The 19,712-nt window shown below is 50.0% G+C and overlaps 1 protein-coding gene across 1 annotated transcript in view; it reads right to left on the minus strand.

Annotated features, from left to right (window-relative positions):
* map3k7cl (map3k7 C-terminal like) overlaps positions 1-17,932 on the minus strand; it is a gene marked incomplete at its 5' end in the record, with an annotated part of 29,178 nt that extends 11,246 nt beyond the window's left edge. The window contains 2 exon segments of the mRNA XM_029770380.1: positions 8,792-8,907; positions 17,874-17,932. Coding sequence (XP_029626240.1) covers positions 8,792-8,907; positions 17,874-17,932 — 175 coding nt within the window.
* Positions 17,933-19,712: the final 1,780 nt, after the last annotated feature.

Below are 19,712 nucleotides of genomic sequence, written 5' to 3' on the forward strand. Positions count from 1 at the left end.
GGGCCAAACGCTCCCCTAACCCGGACGACGCTGGGCCAAACCCTCCCCTAACCCGGACGACGCTGGGCCAAACGCTCCCCTAACCCGGACGACGCTGGGCCAACCCTCCCCTAACCCGGACGACGCTGGGCCAAACCCTCCCCTAACCCGGACGACGCTGGGCCAAACCCTCCCCTAACCCAGACGACGCTGGGCCAAACCCTCCCCTAACCCGGACGACGCTGGGCCAATTGTGCGCCGTCCTATGGGACTCCCGACCACGGCTGCCTGCAATGCAGTGCCATAGACCACTGCTGAATGCAATGCAGTGCCATAGACCACTGCTGAATGCAATGCAGTGCCATAGACCACTACTGAATGCAATGCAGTGCCATAGACCACTGCTGAATGCAATGCAGCGCCATAGACCACTACTGCATGCAATGCAGTGCCATAGACCACTGCTGCATGCAATGCAGTGCCATAGACCACTGCTGAATGCAATGCAGCGCCATAGACCACTGCTGCATGCAATGCAGTGCCATAGACCACTGCTGAATGCAATGCAGTGCCATAGACCACTACTGAATGCAATGCAGTGCCATAGACCACTACTGAATGCAATGCAGCGCCATAGACCACTACTGCATGCAATGCAGTGCCATAGACCACTGCTGCATGCAATGCAGTGCCATAGACCACTACTGAATGCAATGCAGTGCCATAGACCACTGCTGAATGCAATGCAGTGCCATAGACCACTGCTGAATGCAATGCAGTGCCATAGACCACTACTGAATGCAATGCAGTGCCATAGACCACTGCTGAATGCAATGCAGTGCCATAGACCACTGCTGCATGCAATGCAGTGCCATAGACCACTGCTGAATGCAATGCAGTGCCATAGACCACTGCTGAATGCAATGCAGTGCCATAGACCACTGCTGCATGCAATGCAGTGCCATAGACCACTGCTGAATGCAATGCAGTGCCATAGACCACTGCTGAATGCAATGCAGTGCCATAGACCACTGCTGAATGCAATGCAGTGCCATAGACCACTGCTGAATGCAATGCAGTGCCATAGACCACTGCTGAATGCAATGCAGTGCCATAGACCACTACTGAATGCAATGCAGTGCCATAGACCACTGCTGAATGCAATGCAGTGCCATAGACCACTGCTGAATGCAATGCAGTGCCATAGACCACTACTGAATGCAATGCAGTGCCATAGACCACTGCTGAATGCAATGCAGTGCCATAGACCACTGCTGAATGCAATGCAGTTACATAGACCACTGCTGAATGCAATGCAGTGCCATAGACCACTACTGAATGCAATGCAGTTACATAGACCACTGCGCTACTTGGGAATCCCACATCTTATTTCTTAATTTTTTTAATAGAAGCTAAATATCCTCTGTGCTTTAGTAGCCTAGCGAATGATTTTATTTATTTATGTATAGACAGGAGTAGGCCAATTAGGCTATATAATTTTGGCAATTCTAATTACATTTACTTTAGGAAAAGCTTCCCCTAGCCTTATGGATGTGCTGCCTATGCTTGCATATTAAAAACGTAACCACCATTCGCTATTTGAGTACAGGCTACGGAAGACAGGTTTTTTTAGGGGGGGGGGCTAGTCAAATAAAAAGTATTTCCACACATACACTATATATACACAAACGTATGTGGACACCCCTTCAAATTAGTTGATTTGGCTATTCCAGCCACACCCGTTGCTGACAAGTGTATAAAATCGAGCACACAGCCATGGAATCTCTATAGACAAACATTGGCAGTAGAATGGCCTTACTGAAGAGCTCAGTGACTTTCAATGTGGCACCGTCAGTTCGTCAAATTTCTGCCATGCTAGACCTGCCTTTCTTCTTCTATGGTATATTGGCGATCACACAATTTAATGTGCATCCCGCCACCTTCTATGAGGGATGGAAACAGGATTCTCCCCCAAAAACGACCAAAAAAATAAATAAATCACAACTTTTCAGTTAAAAAGAAATAAAACAGATTTGATCCCTACACAGGCTCAAGGGATCCTGGGAGGGCAGGTCTTCTGGGGGCAAGTACCCCTTGCAAGTCTTCCGATTTAGCCTCTTGAGTGGCGCCGCTGTCACTGCATCACATCGCTAGAGGCGTCACTACAGATCCAGGTTCGATCCCGGGCTGTGTGGCCGTGACCAGGAGACCCATGAGGCGGCGCACAATTGTCTCAGCGTCGTCCAGGTTAGGGGAGGGTTTAGCCGGCCGGGATGTCCTTGTCCCATCACGCTCTAGGGACTCCGTGTGGCGGGCCGGGCCGGGCGCATGCACGCTGTTCGGTGTTACCTCCGACACATTGGTGCGGCTGGCTCCCGGGTTAAGCGAGCAGTGTGTCAAGAAGCAGTGCGGCTTGGCGGTGTTTCAGAGGACGCATGGCTCTCGACCTTTGCCTCTCCCGAACATCTGTCATCACCCCTGAGATGACTCCTTTGATGGGTGCTCTACTCCGAAGTTCAAAACACAAAACTTCTGTTGTCCGGATTCTTTTGTGGCCCACTGTAATCTTTCTCTGCTCTTCAGAAATACAATAAATCAAAATAAGATAATACTCCTGGTCACTCTGACAGACTCCATTTTTCCAAGTCCGCACTTCAAGTGGTAGGCCACACAAGCTAACAGAACGGGACCGCCGAGCACTGAAGCGTGTCTGTCCTCGGTTGCAACACTTACTAGCGAGTTCCAGACTGCCTCTGGAAGCAACATCAGCACAATAACTGTTCGTCAGGAGCTTCATGAAATTGGTTTCCATGGCCGAGCAGCCGCACACAAGGCTAAGATCACCATGCGCAATGCCAAGGGTCAGCTGGAGTGGTGTAAAGCTCGCCGCCATTGGACTCCGGAGCAGTAGAAATGCGTTCTCTGAAGTGATGAATCATGCTTCACTATCTGGCAGTCCGACGGACAAATTTGGATTTGGCGGATGCCAGGAGAACGCTACCTGCCCCCAATGCATAATTCCAAGTTTGGTGGAGGAAGAATAATGGTCTGGGGCTGTTTTTCATGGTTCAGGCCCCTTAGTTCCAGTGAAGGGAAATCGTAATGCTACAGCATACAATCACATTCTAGACGATTCTGTGCTTTTAACTTTGTGGCAACAGTTTAGGGAAGGCCCTTTCCTGTTTCAGCATGACAATGCCCCCGTGCACAAAGCAAGGTCCATACATAAATGGTTTGTTGACATTGTTGTTGAAGAACTTGATTAGCCTGCACAGAACCCTGACCTCAACCCCATCGAACACCTTTGGGATGAATTGGAACACCGACTGCGAGCCAGGTCTAATCACCAAACCTCATTGATGCTCATGTGGCTGATTGGAAGCAAGTCCCCACAGCAATGTTCCAACATCTAGTGGAAAGCCTTCCCAGAAGAGTAGAGGCTGTAATAGAAGCAAAGGGGGGGACCAACTCCATATTAATTCTCATGATTTTAGAACGAGATGTTTGACGAGCAAGTGTACACATACTTTTGGTCATGTAGTGTATGTAGGCCTATGTTGTGCTTCCCTCTCTCCTGCAGCCTTTGAGTAGGCTACCCTGTGTTGTATGCCATTGCCTTGTGAGTAAATCTGAACAGAAAAAAACATTGTAGGCTATTCTGTTAAAACAAATACAGCTCACATTGTAATAAAAATGTGTAATCTTAACTGGCGGATTTCAAAGCTCAATTTCCAGAGCTTCCAGAAAAACTTGTAATACTCCTTGGGTGAGGAGCGTTACCAAAGCAGTTATCTATCTCACAGCAGTCTTGCAAGGTTTAGACCTAGTATCTTGTTATAAAATACATTGGGAGTGTAGTTCAGCCTAGTGTAATACAACATACTCTGAAGTAATTAAAAGAATTCGGATACATGTGCCAGCGTGGAAGGCAGCATGACGACTTGTAAGGAGATCCCCTGTCCGTCATCCACTGTGGAACGTGTGTGTATGTGCGTGCGTGCGCGTGTGTGTGTGTGTGTGTGTGTGTGTGTGTGTGTGTGTGTGTGTGTGTTAAGAGGTGGTGGGTAGCAACCTTGGTCCTGACAATCCCCTACTAAGACACCACTACACATACATAAGTGTTCCGGGGGGGGGGACAAAGCAAATAGTCTGGGTAGCCATTTGATTAGATGTTCAGGAGTCTTATGGCTTGGGGGTGGAAGCTGTTTAGAAGCCTCTTGGACCTAGACTTGGCTCTCCGGTACCGCTTGCCGTGCAGTAGCAGAGAGAACAGTCTATGACTAGGGTGGTTGGAGTCTTTGACAATTTTTAGGGCCTTCCTCTGACACCGCCTGGTATAGAGGTCCTGGATGGCAGGAAGATTAGCCACGGTGATGTACTGGGCCGTACGCACTACCCTCTGTGGTGCTTTGCGGTCGGAGGCCGAGCAGTTGCCATACCAAGCAGTGATGCAACCCATCAGGATGCTCTCGATGGTGCAACTGTAAAACATTTTGAGGATCTGAGGGCCCATGCCAAATCTTTTCAGTCTCCTGAGGGGGTTTTGTCATGCCCTCTTCACGACTGTCTTGGTGTGCTTGGACCATGTTAGTTTGTTGGTGATGTGGACACCAAGGAACTTGAAGCTCTCAACCTGATCCACTACAGCCCGTTGATGAGAATGGGAGTCCTTTTCCTGTAGTCCACAATCATGTCCTCACGTTGAGGGAGAGGTTGTTGTCCTGGCACCACAAGGCCAGGTCTCTGACCTCCTCCCTATAGGCTGTCTTTGTAACAGGGTTGGTAATGTTTCCACTTGCCTCTAAAGCAATGTGTACTTAATGTTCAAGCATTCGTATTGGTTGGTTCAACTGATGACAATAAGGTGTGTTGTGATTGGCCCCGCTTGCAGACAGGGGGAGATCGCGAACGTCAGGTCTTCCCAGTATGGAAATGTGATGCAAGGGGTAGGTCACGTTCTGAATACTGTTTTATATTTTATATTTTACAATGTGTACAAGTTTGCTGTACGTTACTGATTTATACATGTGTGGGTATATGGTACCTGTTAGGGATTGAGGGGCTTTATGGAATGTGCTTTGGCATATGATTGCTGTAGATAAGTGTTAGCTAGCATACACCGTTGTAATGGTCACATAAACCCACTGCTAACACAGTTGTCTTCATGCTACAGCTTTTGCCATCGACAGCCATCAGTATCATTAAGCCCTGCACAACTACCGTGCTGTTTCTCATTTAACAACAGGTATTTACACATGTTATATTTTGTATTGTATTTTTGTATTTTGTGAGCCCAGTATGAAAATGTGATGCAAGGGCTTTTGCCATCGACAGCCATCAGTATCATTAAGCCCTGCACAACTACCGTGCTGTTTCTCATTTAACAACAGGAATAAATGATGCTCAACTGGGACCACTGGCTGATGTGAGTTATTAGGAGAAAACACAACGCAAGGAGAGTACGATATACATCTGTTACATCTTGTCATTGTCAGTGATCAGGCCTACCACTGTCTTGTCATCGGCAAACTTAATGATGGTGTTGGAGTCGTGCCTGGCCGTGCAGTCATGAGTGAACAGGGAGTACAGCAGGGGACTGAGCACGCACCCCTGGGGGGCCCCCGTGTTGAGGATCAGCGGGGCGGATGTGTTGTTACCTAATAAAAAAGTAGACAATGCATTCAGAAATCAGCCAAAAAACAAGTAGGCTTACATGGGGGGAAACCAACACATGAATAAATCTGGCGTTGTGGACAGGGCCATAATGTTGTACTTTACCATTTTGTTACAACCTCTTCCATGCTGTGTTGAAACTTTCCATGAGAAGTTTCTGATTCCATTCTCCTTCCTGGCTAAATGTACTTGTCATGTCCCTCTAAAATGCCAGCTGGACAAACTTGTTGTCTTTTTCATTAATGTCACATGCTGAACACGTTCTTCAGAGTGGAGAAGGAATTTTTTGGAGACTGTAGATGTCCCAAATGTTATGCCAGTCGGCACAGTCGTCATTGCTGACAAAGGCCTGCCATATCTTTTGAAAAACACTGAATGGTGTACATTTTAAAGATTTTTTTGGGCTGTGATTGCGATTTCACTTTTCAAGAATCAATAAACTCTGTTTCCACTGGTTCAGTTCTGGTTAGATCCAACAGGTCGTCAGGTGCTAGTGCTTTGGTGTAACGGAGGTGCAGGTGTTTGTTGTGATGTTATCCTCGTGCTGTTGATGCTAGGCCCTGACTCTTCTTGATCTTGTTGGTAAGCAGCCAGCGTGAGGGATGGGCGGGTATTACACTCTGCTAGGCTCCTCAACCTCGGGTGGTCAGGCTCGGTGAGCTCGGCATCGGACTCAACAAGGTGATCCTCTTGTTTTTTTGTTGTTGTTGATCTTGGCAGCCATTTCCGGATGTCCATGTTGATTTTGTTGTTGTTGATCTTGGCAGCCATTTCCGGATGTCCATGTTGATTAGCCACCTATAATTATTCACCTTGTCGCTACCAAAACTTAACGAAGCTAGTAGCTAGCCTATTATTAGCTGTAGCTTTCTGGAAAAGTGAAGAGAAAAAAAAACCTCTCTGTGAGAAAAAATAACGGTCAATTTGACCCCTCACTGGGTGAGATCCAATAAGGTTGATCCAAACAAGGCGGTATCTTATGACATTGCATGGCTAGGTGCCCAATCAGAATTCATTTTTGGAATTAAATTATTAAATATTACATTATTACATCCCCACCTCCCTCCACCCTCCTCAGATCATGAGCGCACACCCGGCATGGCCTCCCGGTCTGCGCTACTGGCAGGCCGCGAAGTGGTACATATGTAAAACGGTAATTCAGGGGTGTGAAACTAATTTTGCCCCCAGGGGCCGGACTGAAAATTGGGTCCATTTCCTTACCATCAAAATTGAAAAAGACAGTCCTCTATCCATCATTTTGAGAATTTAGGATACTCCCTGACTATCTAACTTTGATTTCAGTGATTTATTAGCGAGCTGGACACAGTCAAGAAACGGTATGAAGGTAGGTACATTATCAATTCTACACAGTTTTGTTTGAGTCATTTTGAAAGTATATTGACTTTTTATACTCAAACCACCCACTGGCTTGATGGGACCCCCTCGTGGGACGGACACCTGCTCTAGGGCCAAGCTCAATGTCCCGGATTACAGCACCAGTAATATATACCTCAATATCCTGGATTACAGCACCAGTAATATATACCTCAATGTCCTGGATTACAGCACCAGTAATATATATACCTCAATGTCCTGGATTACAGCACCAGTAATATGTACCTCAATGTCCTGGATTACAGCACCGGTAATCTATATACCTCAATGCCCTGGATTACAGCACCAGTAATATAGCTACTGTAGCCCACTAAACCATAAACCACACATATTCAACTATCCCTGTAAAAGCAGTGGTATTAAAAATTGGGGTAACCGGGGAATTACAGTGGGGTCGCCACATTTAGAGAAAGAATAGAGAGGATAAGACTACAGATTATTGTATGGGACAACGTATAACCCTTTTTCTGAGAAATTTAAAAAATAATGTTGTTGTGTAAATGTATTAATTGGTTCTATTCATTTCGATGGGAAAGATGACAATGTGAATTGAAGCGTATTTGTCAGTCTAAATACCTACATTTTACAGATTTTAAAGTGGTTTTATTAGATTAGGGATGGGGTGGAGTCATTAGGTTTGGTATGGGGTCATTTGGTTTGGGATAGGGCCATTGTATTTGGGTTGGGGTCATTAGGTTTGGGATGGGCTGGGGTCATTAGGTTTGGGATGGGGTCATTTGGTTTGGGATGGGCTGGGGTCATTAGGTTTGGTATGGGGTCATTTGGTTTGGGATAGGGCCATTGTATTTGGGTTGGGGTCATTAGGTTTGGGATGGACTGGGGTCATTAGGTTTGGGATGGGCTGGGGTCATTAGGTTTGGGATGGCTGGGGTCATTAGATATGGGATGGGGTCATTAGGTTTGGGATGGGCTGGGGTCATTAGGTTTGGGATGGGCTGGGGTCATTAGATATGGGATGGGGTCATTAGGTTTGGGATGGCTGGGGTCATTAGGTTTGGGATGGGCTGGGGTCATTAGGTTTGGGATGGGCTGTGGTCATTAGGTTTGGGATGGCTGGGGTCATTAGATATGGGCTGGGGTCATTAGGTTTGGGATGGGCTGGGGTCATTAGGTTTGGGATGGGCTGGGGTCATTAGGTTTGGGATGGGATGGGGTCATTAGGTTTGGGATGGGCTGGGGTCATTAGGTTTGGGATGGGCTGGGGTCATTAGGTTTGGGATGGGATGGGGTCATTAGGTTTGGGATGGCTGGGGTCATTAGGTTTGGGATGGCTGGGGTCATTAATTTTGGGATGGCTGGGATCATTAGATATGGGATGGGGTCATTAGGTTTGGGATGGGCTGGGGTCATTAGGTTTGGGATGGCTGGGGTCATTAGGTTTGGGCTGGGGTCATTAGGTTTGGGCTGGGGTCATTAGATATGGGCTGGGGTCATTAGGTTTGGGATGGACTGGGGTCATTAGGTTTGGGATGGGATGGGGTCATTAGGTTTGGGATGGGATGGGGTCATTAGGTTTGGGATGGGCTGGGGTCATTAGGTTTGGGATGGGCTGGGGTCATTAGGTTTGGGATGGGCTGGGGTCATTAGGTTTGGGATGGGCTGGGGTCATTAGGTTTGGGATGGCTGGGGTCATTAGGTTTGGGATGGCTGGGGTCATTAGGTTTGGGATAGATGTGGATGTGGGATTTACGTGATCAGTAAAGTTGTATTGACAGTGATTTACTTGCGGTCCTCTAGCAGCGAGATCTCCTGTTTGACCTGGTGGAACTCCTTGGCCATCCTACAGTGGTCCCTGTAAACCTGGACTGACTCTCTCAGAGAGGAGCAGGGAGACACCGGCTAGAAGGGAACAGATAAGATCATGTAACACATCCTAACCCACCGTAACCCTAACCCATCCTAACCCATCCTAGCCCCTCCTAACCCCTCCTAACCCCTCCTAACCCCTCCTAACCCCTCCTAACCCCTCCTAACCCTAACCCCTCCTAACCCCTCCTAACCCCTCCTAACCCCTCCTAACCCTAACCCCTCCTAACCCCTCCTAACCCCTCCTAACCCCTCCTAACCCTAACCCCTCCTAACCCCTCCTAACCCTAACCCCTCCTAACCCTAACCCCTCCTAACCCCTCCTAGCCCCTCCTAACCCCCCCTAACCCCTCCTAACCCATCCTAGCCCCTCCTAACCCCTCCTAACCCCTCCTAGCCCCTCCTAACCCCCCTAACCCCTCCTAACCCATCCTAGCCCCTCCTAACCCCTCCTAACCCCTCCTAACCCCTCCTAACCCTAACCCCTCCTAACCCCTCCTAGCCCCTCCTAGCCCTAACCCCTCCTAACCCCTCCTAACCCTAACCCCTCCTAACCCCTCCTAGCCCCTCCTAGCCCTAACCCCTCCTAACCCCTCCTAGCCCTAACCCCTCCTAACCCCTCCTAACCCTAACCCATCCTAGCCCCTCCTAACCCCTCCTAACCCCTCCTAACCCTAACCCATCCTAGCCCCTCCTAACCCCTCCTAACCCCTCCTAACCCCTCCTAACCCCTCCTAACCCTAACCCCTCCTAACCCCTCCTAACCCTAACCCCTCCTAACCCCTCCTAGCCCCTCCTAGCCCTAACCCCTCCTAACCCCTCCTAGCCCTAACCCCTCCTAACCCCTCCTAGCCCTAACCCCTCCTAACCCCTCCTAACCCTAACCCCTCTTAACCCCTCCTAGCCCCTCCTAGCCCTAACCCCTCCTAATCCCTCCTAACTCCTCCTATCCCTAACTCCTAGCCCCTCCTAACCCTAGTCCCTCCTAACTCCTCCTATCCCTAACTCCTAGCCCCTCCTAACCCTAGCCCCTCCTAGCCCTAACCCCTCCTAACCCTAACCACTCCTAACTCCTAGCCCCTCTTGCCCTAGCCCCTCCTAGCCCTAACCCCTCCTAACCCTAGCCCGTCCTAACCCTAATACATCCTAACCCATCCTAACCCATCCTAACCCTCACACCATCTAGAAGGGAACAGATAAGGTCATGTTAACACACCTAGCGCACAATACAGAGACCCAGACTGACTCTCTCATCAGTGACATATAGGGAGGCACCGGCTACAGCAGTTTATACAGGGAGGCACCGGCTACAGCAGTTTATACAGGGAGGCACCGGCTACAGCAGTTTATACAGGGAGGCACCGGCTACAGCAGTTTATACAGGGAGGCACCGGCTACAGCAGTTTATACAGGGAGGCACCGGCTACAGCAGTTTATACAGGGAGGCACCGGCTACAGCAGTTTATACAGGGAGGCACCGGCTACAGCAGTTTATACAGGGAGGCACCGGCTACAGCAGTTTATACAGGGAGGCACCGACTACAGCAGTTTATACAGGGAGGCACCGGCTACAGCAGTTTATACAGGGAGGCACCGGCTACAGCAGGTTATACAGGGAGGCACCGGCTACAGCAGTTTATACAGGGAGGCACCGGCTACAGCAGTTTATACAGGGAGGCACCGGCTACAGCAGTTTATACAGGGAGGCACCGGCTACAGCAGTTTATACAGGGAGGCAACCGGCTACAGCAGTTTATACAGGGAGGCACCGGCTACAGCAGTTTATACAGGGAGGCACCGGCTACAGCAGTTTATACAGGGAGGCACCGGCTACAGCAGTTTATACAGGGAGGCACCAGCTACAGCAGTTTTCCAACTCCAGTCCCCCCAACAGCCCAACTCCAGTCCTCCAGTCCCCCAACAGCCCAACTCCAGTCCTCCAGTCCCCCCAACAGCCCAACTCCAGTCCTCTAGTCCCCCCAACAGCCCAACTCCAGTCCCCTAGTCCCCCCCAACAGCCCAACTCCAGTCCTCCAGTCCCCCCAACAGCCCAACTCCAGTCCCCCCAACAGCCCAACTCCAGTCCCCCCAACAGCCCAACTCTAGTCCCCCCAACAGTCCAACTCCAGTCCCCCAACAGCCCAACACAGCTCTTTCCTCATCACACGTTCCCTCCCATCCCTAGAGCAACGCTCTAAACTTCATTCCCTAGAGCAACGCTCTAAACTTCCTTCCCTAGAGCACGCTCTAAACTTCATTCCCTGGAGCAACGCTCTAAACTTCATTCCCTAGAGCAACGCTCTAAACTTCATTCCCTAGAGCAACGCTCTAAACTTCCTTCCCTAGAGCACGCTCTAAACTTCATTCCCTGGAGCAACGCTCTAAACTTCATTCCCTAGAGCAACGCTCTAAACTTCATTCCCTAGAGCAACGCTCTAAACTTCATTCCCTGGAGCAACGCTCTAAACTTCATTCCCTAGAGCAACGCTCTAAACTTCATTCCCTAGAGCAACGCTCTAAACTTCATTCCCTAGAGCAACGCTCTAAACTTCATTCCCTGGAGCAACGCTCTAAACTTCATTCCCTAGAGCAACGCTCTAAACTTCATTCCCTAGAGCAACGCTCTAAACTTCCTTCCCTAGAGCACGCTCTAAACTTCATTCCCTGGAGCAACGCTCTAAACTTCATTCCCTAGAGCAACGCTCTAAACTTCATTCCCTAGAGCAACGCTCTAAACTTCATTCCCTGGAGCAACGCTCTAAACTTCATTCCCTAGAGCAACGCTCTAAACTTCATTCCCTAGAGCAACGCTCTAAACTTCATTCCCTAGAGCAACGCTCTAAACTTCATTCCCTAGAGCAACGCTCTAAACTCCAATCCCTAGAGCACGCCCTAAACTTCATTCCCTGGAGCAACGCTCTAAACTTCATTCCCTGGAGCAACGCTCTAAACTTCATTCCCTGGAGCACGCTCACTCACTGCCTTTCAATAAGTGTTGCATTGTGGGTATCAAAATGGTCTGCTTGAGTCTATATATGTCGACTGCATGACCTTTACAACAACCATGTGATCAAAGGTTATGAACTTTCGACTGAAGTCAACTCTAACATTTCTACAGTTACTCCTCACCAACTGCAACTTGAAGTCGGAACCAAAGCATTGTGGGAGACTACCTTCTTCTGTTTGTTTTTTTGGAAGCCAAAGGCACTACATGCTCCTAAATGGTTGATGTCGCCACCTATCATTGGTTATTATCAACCTATCATTGGTTATTATCCACCTATCATTGGTTATTATCAACCTATCATTGGTTATTATCCACCTATCATTGGTTATTATCCACCTATCATTGGTTAACATCCACCTATCATTGGTTAACATCCACCTATCATTGGTTATTATCCACCTATCATTGGTTAACATCCACCTATCATTGGTTAACATCCACCTATCATTGGTTATTATCAGTGCGTGTTTACTGTTTTGGATGGATTACTATTTAGAGCTTAATGTCACGCCCTGACCAGGGGAACTCTGCTATTTTGGTCAGGGTGTGGTATTTCTATGGTTTATTTTCTATGTTTTGTTATAGCCTTTCTTTGTGGTTTATTTCTATGTTGGGCTCGGGGTGATTTCCAATCAGACAGCTGTCGCTAATTATGTCTGATTGGGAATCACATTTAAGTTCCTTTCCCCCCACAATGTTTGTGGGTTGTTGTCTCTTTGATTTTGAGCAGCTAACGTATCGGTATTTTCTTGATTTTGTGTACGTGTTTATTTCGGTGTAAAAGAATAAACATGTGTTCGCTCCCAGCTGCGTTTTGGTCCGCTTCCTCGTTACCTGACGCCGAACGTTACAGAACAACCCACCCTACCAGGACCAAGCAGCGGGAGGAAAAGGAGCGCGAGAGATGGGCTCGCGAGGGGAAGGAGTTCTGGACCTGGGAGGAGATCATGTCGGGGAAAGGACCCTGGCGGAAGGATTCCCAGGTCGAGGAGGTGATGCCAGCCGGTGGAAGGAGTCGCAGGCGGCGGTCGAGGAGGCACGGAAGACACCCCCAAGACAATTTTTGGGGGGGGGGCTAATGGGGTGGTCCGGAAGGGCAGAGGAAGAGCCCAGACCACTGCTCTCGTGGGGGATAACGGCGAAGGAGGAGGCAGAGATGTGGCAGGTCCTGGAGGACCTGCGTAGGGACAGCGTGGAGGAAGAGCCTTGGGTGGCAGAGGTGCGCACGGTATCACCAGTGCGCCTGCACAGCCCAGTGCGCTCTGTGCCAGCGCCCCACATTTGCCGGGCTAGGGGGAGTGTTCAGCGAGGACGTGTTGTGCCGGCTCAGCGCTCCTGGCCTCCGGTGCCCCTTCTCGGTCCGATGTATCCTGCGCCGAGGACGCGCACTGTGTCTCCGGTACGGCTGCACAGCCCAGTGCGTTCTGTGCCAGCGCTCCACACTTGCCAGGCTAAGGTGGGCGTTGAGCCAGAACGGGTGATGTCAGCTGTGCACTCCAGACCTCCAGTGCGCCTCCTCGGTCCAGGATATCCGGCGCCGCTTATGCGCACTGTGTCGCCGGTGTGCGGTCACGGTCCAGCACATCCTGTGCCAGCACCTCGCCCTTGCCGGGCGAATGTGGTGCGTGTCCACAGTCCTGTCCGGCCCATCCTTGCTCCCCGCACCAGGTTAGTGGTGCGTGTCCCCAGTCCTGTCCGGCCCATCCCTGCTCCCCGCACCAAGCCAGTGGTGCGTGTCCCCAGTCCTGTCCGGCCCATTCCTACTCCCCACACCAAGCCAGTGGTGCGTGTCCCCAGTCCTGTCCGGCCCGTCCCTGCTCCCCGCACCAAGCCGGTGGTGCGTGTCCCCAGTCCAGTCCGGCACGTCCCTGCTCCCCGCACCAGGTTAGTGGTGCGTGTCCACAGTCCTGTCCGGCCCGTCCCGCACCAGGTTAGTGGTGTGTGTCCACAGTCCTGTCCGGCCCGTCCCTGCTCCCCGCACCAAGCCGGTGGTGCGTGTCCCCAGTCCAGTCCGGCCCGTCCCTGCTCCCCGCACCAGGTTGGTGGTGCGTGTCCCCAGTCCAGTCCGGCCCGTCCCTGCTCCCCGCACCAGGTTGGTGGTGCGTGTCCCCGGTCCTGTCCGGCCCGTCCCTGTTCCCCGCACCAGGCCCACGGCGCGTGTCCACAGTCCGGCACGGCCTGTGTCCGGTCCACCGGTGACCAGTCCTGTTCCGGTCGGCGGCTCCGCTCCGGAGCCTGAGCATGCCGCTCCACCGTGGTCCAGTCCGGGCCAGAGGGGTAGGGCTAGGGTGGAGGCAGGGGGAGAAACACGCCCGGGGCCAGAGCCTCCACCGAGGGTGAGGCGCCCACCCGGGTCCCCCCCCTAATAGACTTTAGGTTGGTGCGCCGGGAGTACGCACCGTTGGAGGGGGGGTACTGTCACGCCCTGACCAGGGGAACTCTGCTATTTTGGTCAGGGTGTGGTATTTCTATGGTTTATTTTCTATGTTTTGTTATAGCCTTTCTATGTGGTTTATTTCTATGTTGGGCTCGGGGGTGATTTCCAATCAGACAGCTGTCGCTAGTTATGTCTGATTGGGAATCACATTTAAGTTCCTTTTCCCCCCACGATGTTTGTGGGTTGTTGTCTCTTTGATTTTGAGCAGCTAACGTATCGGTATTTTCTTGATTTTGTGTACGTGTTTATTTCGGTGTAAAAGAATAAACATGTGTTCGCTCCCAGCTGCGTTTTGGTCCGCTTCCTCGTTACCTGACGCCGAACGTTACACTTAAATACTTATTTATCCTTCCATCCTTCCAATCTAATTACATAGGCCCTCATGTGATTCAAATTTCTAACATAAATTAAATAAAATATTCATATTTACGACAACATAGCTAAATGTGTTTATCTAGATGTTACTGTTGTTTTCCCATGTTTATATAGTCCATTTGTCTTGTCTGTAATATTGTTGTCACCAAACAAATTAAAATGTGTTGATTTTTGTTTTAAGTGTGACTAAAACTGCATCCATATTATAGCCTACACATGGGTTATTGTAGGAGATTTCTACACACTGGTAATATAGAGGTTTAATCTGTGTCCTTGGGAACCAACCCTTCATGAGAAATTACCCCAGACACCAGCATTTGACTGCTTGGCATATTGTTTACCCAGTAACTAATGTGAACTGGTGTAGGTGTGTATAGTCTAATCCTGTTCATATTGTTTACCCAGTAACTAATGTGAACTGGTATAGGTGTATATAGTCTAATTCTGTTCATATTGTTCACCCAGTAACTAATGTGAACTGGTGTAGGTGTGTATAGTCTAATCCTGTTCATATTGTTCACCCAGTAACTAATGTGAACTGGTGTAGGTGTGTATAGTCTAATCCTGTTCATATTGTTTACCCAGTAACTAATGTGAACTGGTGTAGGTGTGTATAGTCTAATCCTGTTCATATTGTTTACCCAGTAACTAATGTGAACTGGTGTAGGTGTGTATAGTCTAATCCTGTTCATATTGTTCACCCAGTAACTAATGTGAACTGGTGTAGGTGTATATAGTCTAATCCTTTTCTAAACAGTGAGGGTTTTGTCCTTCATGGGATTGAATCACATTCTGTTCTTCACACGCTTACTGACAAAAACACAAAAAACGTTTTATTTAACTAGGCAAGTCAGTTAAGAAAAAATTCTTATTTTACAATGACGGCCTACACCGGCCAAACCTGGACGACGCTGGGCCAATTGTGCTAGTGACACACACACACACACACACACACACACACCAGAGAATTTCCCATATGCTGCAGAAACACCCTATATGGTTTTCATTCTAGTAGCCAATCCAATCACTACTTGGATATATATATATATTTTTTTTAAAACCCAGTCAAAATACAAAAACAAGTCTTGTGAATGCTTGGGATATTTATTCCTTGGACCGTGTTGATCATGTTCAGCGTCGTGTAGGATAAGTGGAATTTCCGATAGCATCTACTTCATCGGCAGTAACAAAGGTCGAATGCCATGTCTGGTATTGTCGCGTTTCCTAGAAACAGCAGAACTTGGCCGACTTCCTGTAGGTACTTATTTACCTCCCCAACTTTACTCAAGTCTACAGTCTTTCGGCTTACCGCTCAAACAAGTGGAGGCTGCTGAGTTGAGGACGGCTCATAATAATGGCTGGAACGGAGCGAACGGAACGGCATCAAACACATGTGTTTGTTTGTTTTGTATTTGATACCATTCCATGAATTCCGCTCTAGCCATTACCACGAGCCCGTGCTCCCCAAAGTGCCACTAACCTCCAGTGACTCAAACACGACCAACACCTTATCTTCCCCAACAATCGTCCCCCTACCCCCTTCCTAAGATCCCTACTAACTGCTGCCCTCTAGTGGATTAATGCAGTATCGCATTACAGTATCCACACAGGGCTGGGCATATATCCACAAGAGGTTTGGGGTCAATTCCATTTCAATTCCAGTCAATTCAGGAAGTATACTGAAATTCCAATTTCTCTTACCTGCTTTTCAAAGAGGAACATTTGGAATTTGATTAACTTTCTGAATTGACTGGAATTTAAATTAAAACCCGGACCCCAACTCTTATCCACGAACTGTATTCATTATGATCTATCTGGGATCTGTCCATATGAATCTAATTCATTATGATCTAAAAAAAAGCGAAACTGGTCCTAGATCAGCCCTTCTACTCTGAGAGGTTTTGTGGATACGGGCCCACCTGATTCGGTTAATCAACTATAATCATAGTGTTTACTACTTAGCTGGATCAAAACCCTGCACCCAAGCACTTTGTGGATGAATTGAGATTGGATACTCCTTTCGGTACTCACCACAGAACATATGATAGTGAAAACGTCTGTTCTACTCAGTCTAATGCTATGGACATTGCATCCTTCAGTGCAACAGCAGCAGCTATTCTCAGCCCCTACTATCAATAGATATGAGGACTATCTCACTGCTCCTCCTCTCCTCCTCTTCTCTCTCTTCTCTTCTCTCACTGCTCCTCCTCTCCTCCTCTTCTCTCACTGCTCCTCCTCTCCTCCTCTTCTCTCACTGCTCCTCTCCTCTCCTCTCCTCTCCTCTCCTCTTCTCTCACTGCTCCTCGCTTCTCTTCTCCTCTCCTCCTCCTCTCCTCTCCTGCTCCTCCTCTCCCCCTCTCCTCCCCCTCTCCTCCTCCTCTCCTCTCCTGCTCCTCCTCTCCCCCTCTCCTCCTCCTCTCCTCTCCTGCTCCTCTCCCCCTCTCCTCCTCCTCTCCTCTCCTGCTCCTCCTCTCCCCCTCTCCTCCTCCTCTCCTCCCCTCTCCTCCCCCTCTCCTCCTCCTCTCCTCTCCTCTCCTCTCCCCCTCTCCTCCTCCTCCCCCTCTCCTCCTCCTCTCCCCCTCTTCTCCCCCTCTCCTCCTCCTCCCCCTCTCCCCCTCTCCTCCTCCTCTCCTCTCCTCTCCTCTCCTCCCCCTCTCCTCCTCCTCTCCTCTCCTCCTCCTCTCCCCCTCTCCTCCTCCTCTCCCCCTCTTCTCCCCCTCTCCTCCCCCTCTCCTCCTCCTCTCCTCTCCTGCTCCTCTCCCCCTCTCCTCCCCCTCTCTTCTCCTCTCCTCTCCCCCTCTCCTCCCCTCCTCCTCCCCTCTCCTCCTCCTCTCCCCCTCTTCTCCCCCTCTCCTCCTCCTCTCCTCTCCTCTCCTCTCCCCCTCTCCTCCTCCTCTCCTCTCCTGCTCCTCTCCCCCTCTCCTCCTCCTCTCCCCCTCTTCTCCCCCTCTCCTCCTCCTCTCCTCTCCTCTCCTCTCCCCCTCTCCTCCTCCTCTCCTCTCCTGCTCCTCTCCCCCTCTCCTCCTCCTCTCCTCTCCTGCTCCTCCTCTCCCCCTCTCCTCCTCCTCTCCTCTCCTGCTCCTCCTCTCCCCCTCTCCTCCTCCTCTCCTCTCCTGCTCCTCCTCTCCCCCTCTCCTCCTCCTCTCCTCTCCTGCTCCTCTCCCCCTCTCCTCCTGTTACCTGCAGTCTGTGTTCCAGATCAGGGAAAGACGGCGCCGACTCCTCCACATCTTTTAACTCTGATTGAAGAAAGGAGACAAAGAGCATCAACTGGTTAATAAGTGTTAAGATAAATCAGAGTCTAGGTGTAATTCCAACTGGCACACTAATCCCTATATAGTGAACTATCACAACAGAGTCTAGGTGTAATTCCAACTGGCACACTAATCCCTATATAGTGAACTATCACAACAGAGTCTAGGTGTAATTCCAACTGGCACACTAATCCCTATATAGTGAACTATCAGAACAGAGTCTAGGTGGGACATTTGGAACGTGGGAATAGGGAGTCGTTTGGAACGTGGGAATAGGGAGTCGTTTGGAACGTGGGAATAGGGAGTCGTTTGGAACGTGCGAATAGGGAGTCGTTTGGAACGTGGGAATAGGGAGTCGTTTGGAACGTGGGAATAGGGAGTCGTTTGGAACGTGGGAATAGGGAGTCGTTTGGAACGTGCGAACAGGGAGTCGTTTGGAACGTGCAAATAGGGAGTCGTTTGGAACGTGGGAATAGGGAGTCGTTTGGAACGTGCGAATAGGGTGCCGTTTGGAACGTGGGAATAGGGAGTCGTTTGGAACGTGGGAATAGGGAGTCGTTTGGAACGTGGGAATAGGGAGTCGTTTGGAACGTGCGAATAGGGAGACGTTTGGAACGTGCGAATAGGGAGTCGTTTGGAACGTGGGAATAGGGAGTCGTTTGGAACGTGCGAATAGGGAGACGTTTGGAACGTGCGAATAGGGAGTCGTTTGGAACGTGCGAATAGGGAGTCGTTTGGAACGTACATAAACTTGCGTTGTTGGCCAGACGTGTATTTCATAGCAGAGACTACAGTGTAATGTATCCACCAGGTGTGTAAGGTGAGCTGCACCTTTAGGGACCACTACACCAGGTGTGTAAGGTGAGCTGCACCGTAAGGGACCACTACACCAGGTGTGTAAGGTGAGCTGCACCCTAAGGGACCACTACACCTGGTGTGTAAGGTGAGCTGCACCCTAAGGGACCACTACACCTGGTGTGTAAGGTGAGCTGCACCCTTAGGGACCACTACACCAGGTGTGTAAGGTGAGCTGCACCCTAAGGGACCACTACACCTGGTGTGTAAGGTGAGCTGCACCCTAAGGGACCACTACACCTGGTGTGTAAGGTGAGCTGCACCTTTAGGGACCACTACACCTGGTGTGTAAGGTGAGCTGCACCCTTAGGGACCACTACACCTGGTGTGTAAGGTGAGCTGCACCCTTAGGGACCACTACACCTGGTGTGTAAGGTGAGCTGCACCTTAGGGACCACTACACCTGGTGTGTAAGGTGAGCTGCACCCTAAGGGACCAGTACACCAGGTGTGTAAGGTGAGCTGCACCCTAAGGGACCACTACACCAGGTGTGTAAGGTGAGCTGCACCCTAAGGGACCACTACACCAGGTGTGTAAGGTGAGCTGCACCCTAAGGGACCACTACACCTGGTGTGTAAGGTGAGCTGCACCCTAAGGGACCACTACACCAGGTGTGTAAGGTGAGCTGCACCCTTAGGGACCACTACACCTGGTGTGTAAGGTGAGCTGCACCTTTAGGGACCACTACACCAGGTGTGTAAGGTGAGCTGCACCCTAAGGGACCACTACACCTGGTGTGTAAGGTGAGCTGCACCCTAAGGGACCACTACACCTGGTGTGTAAGGTGAGCTGCACCCTAAGGGACCACTACACCTGGTGTGTAAGGTGAGCTGCACCCTTAGGGACCAGTACACCTGGTGTGTAAGGTGAGCTGCACCCTAAGGGACCACTACACCTGGTGTGTAAGGTG

This window comes from Salmo trutta, chromosome 12 (genome assembly GCF_901001165.1).
Source record: "Salmo trutta chromosome 12, fSalTru1.1, whole genome shotgun sequence".
In the NCBI taxonomy this organism is placed as follows: Eukaryota; Metazoa; Chordata; class Actinopteri; order Salmoniformes; family Salmonidae; genus Salmo; species Salmo trutta.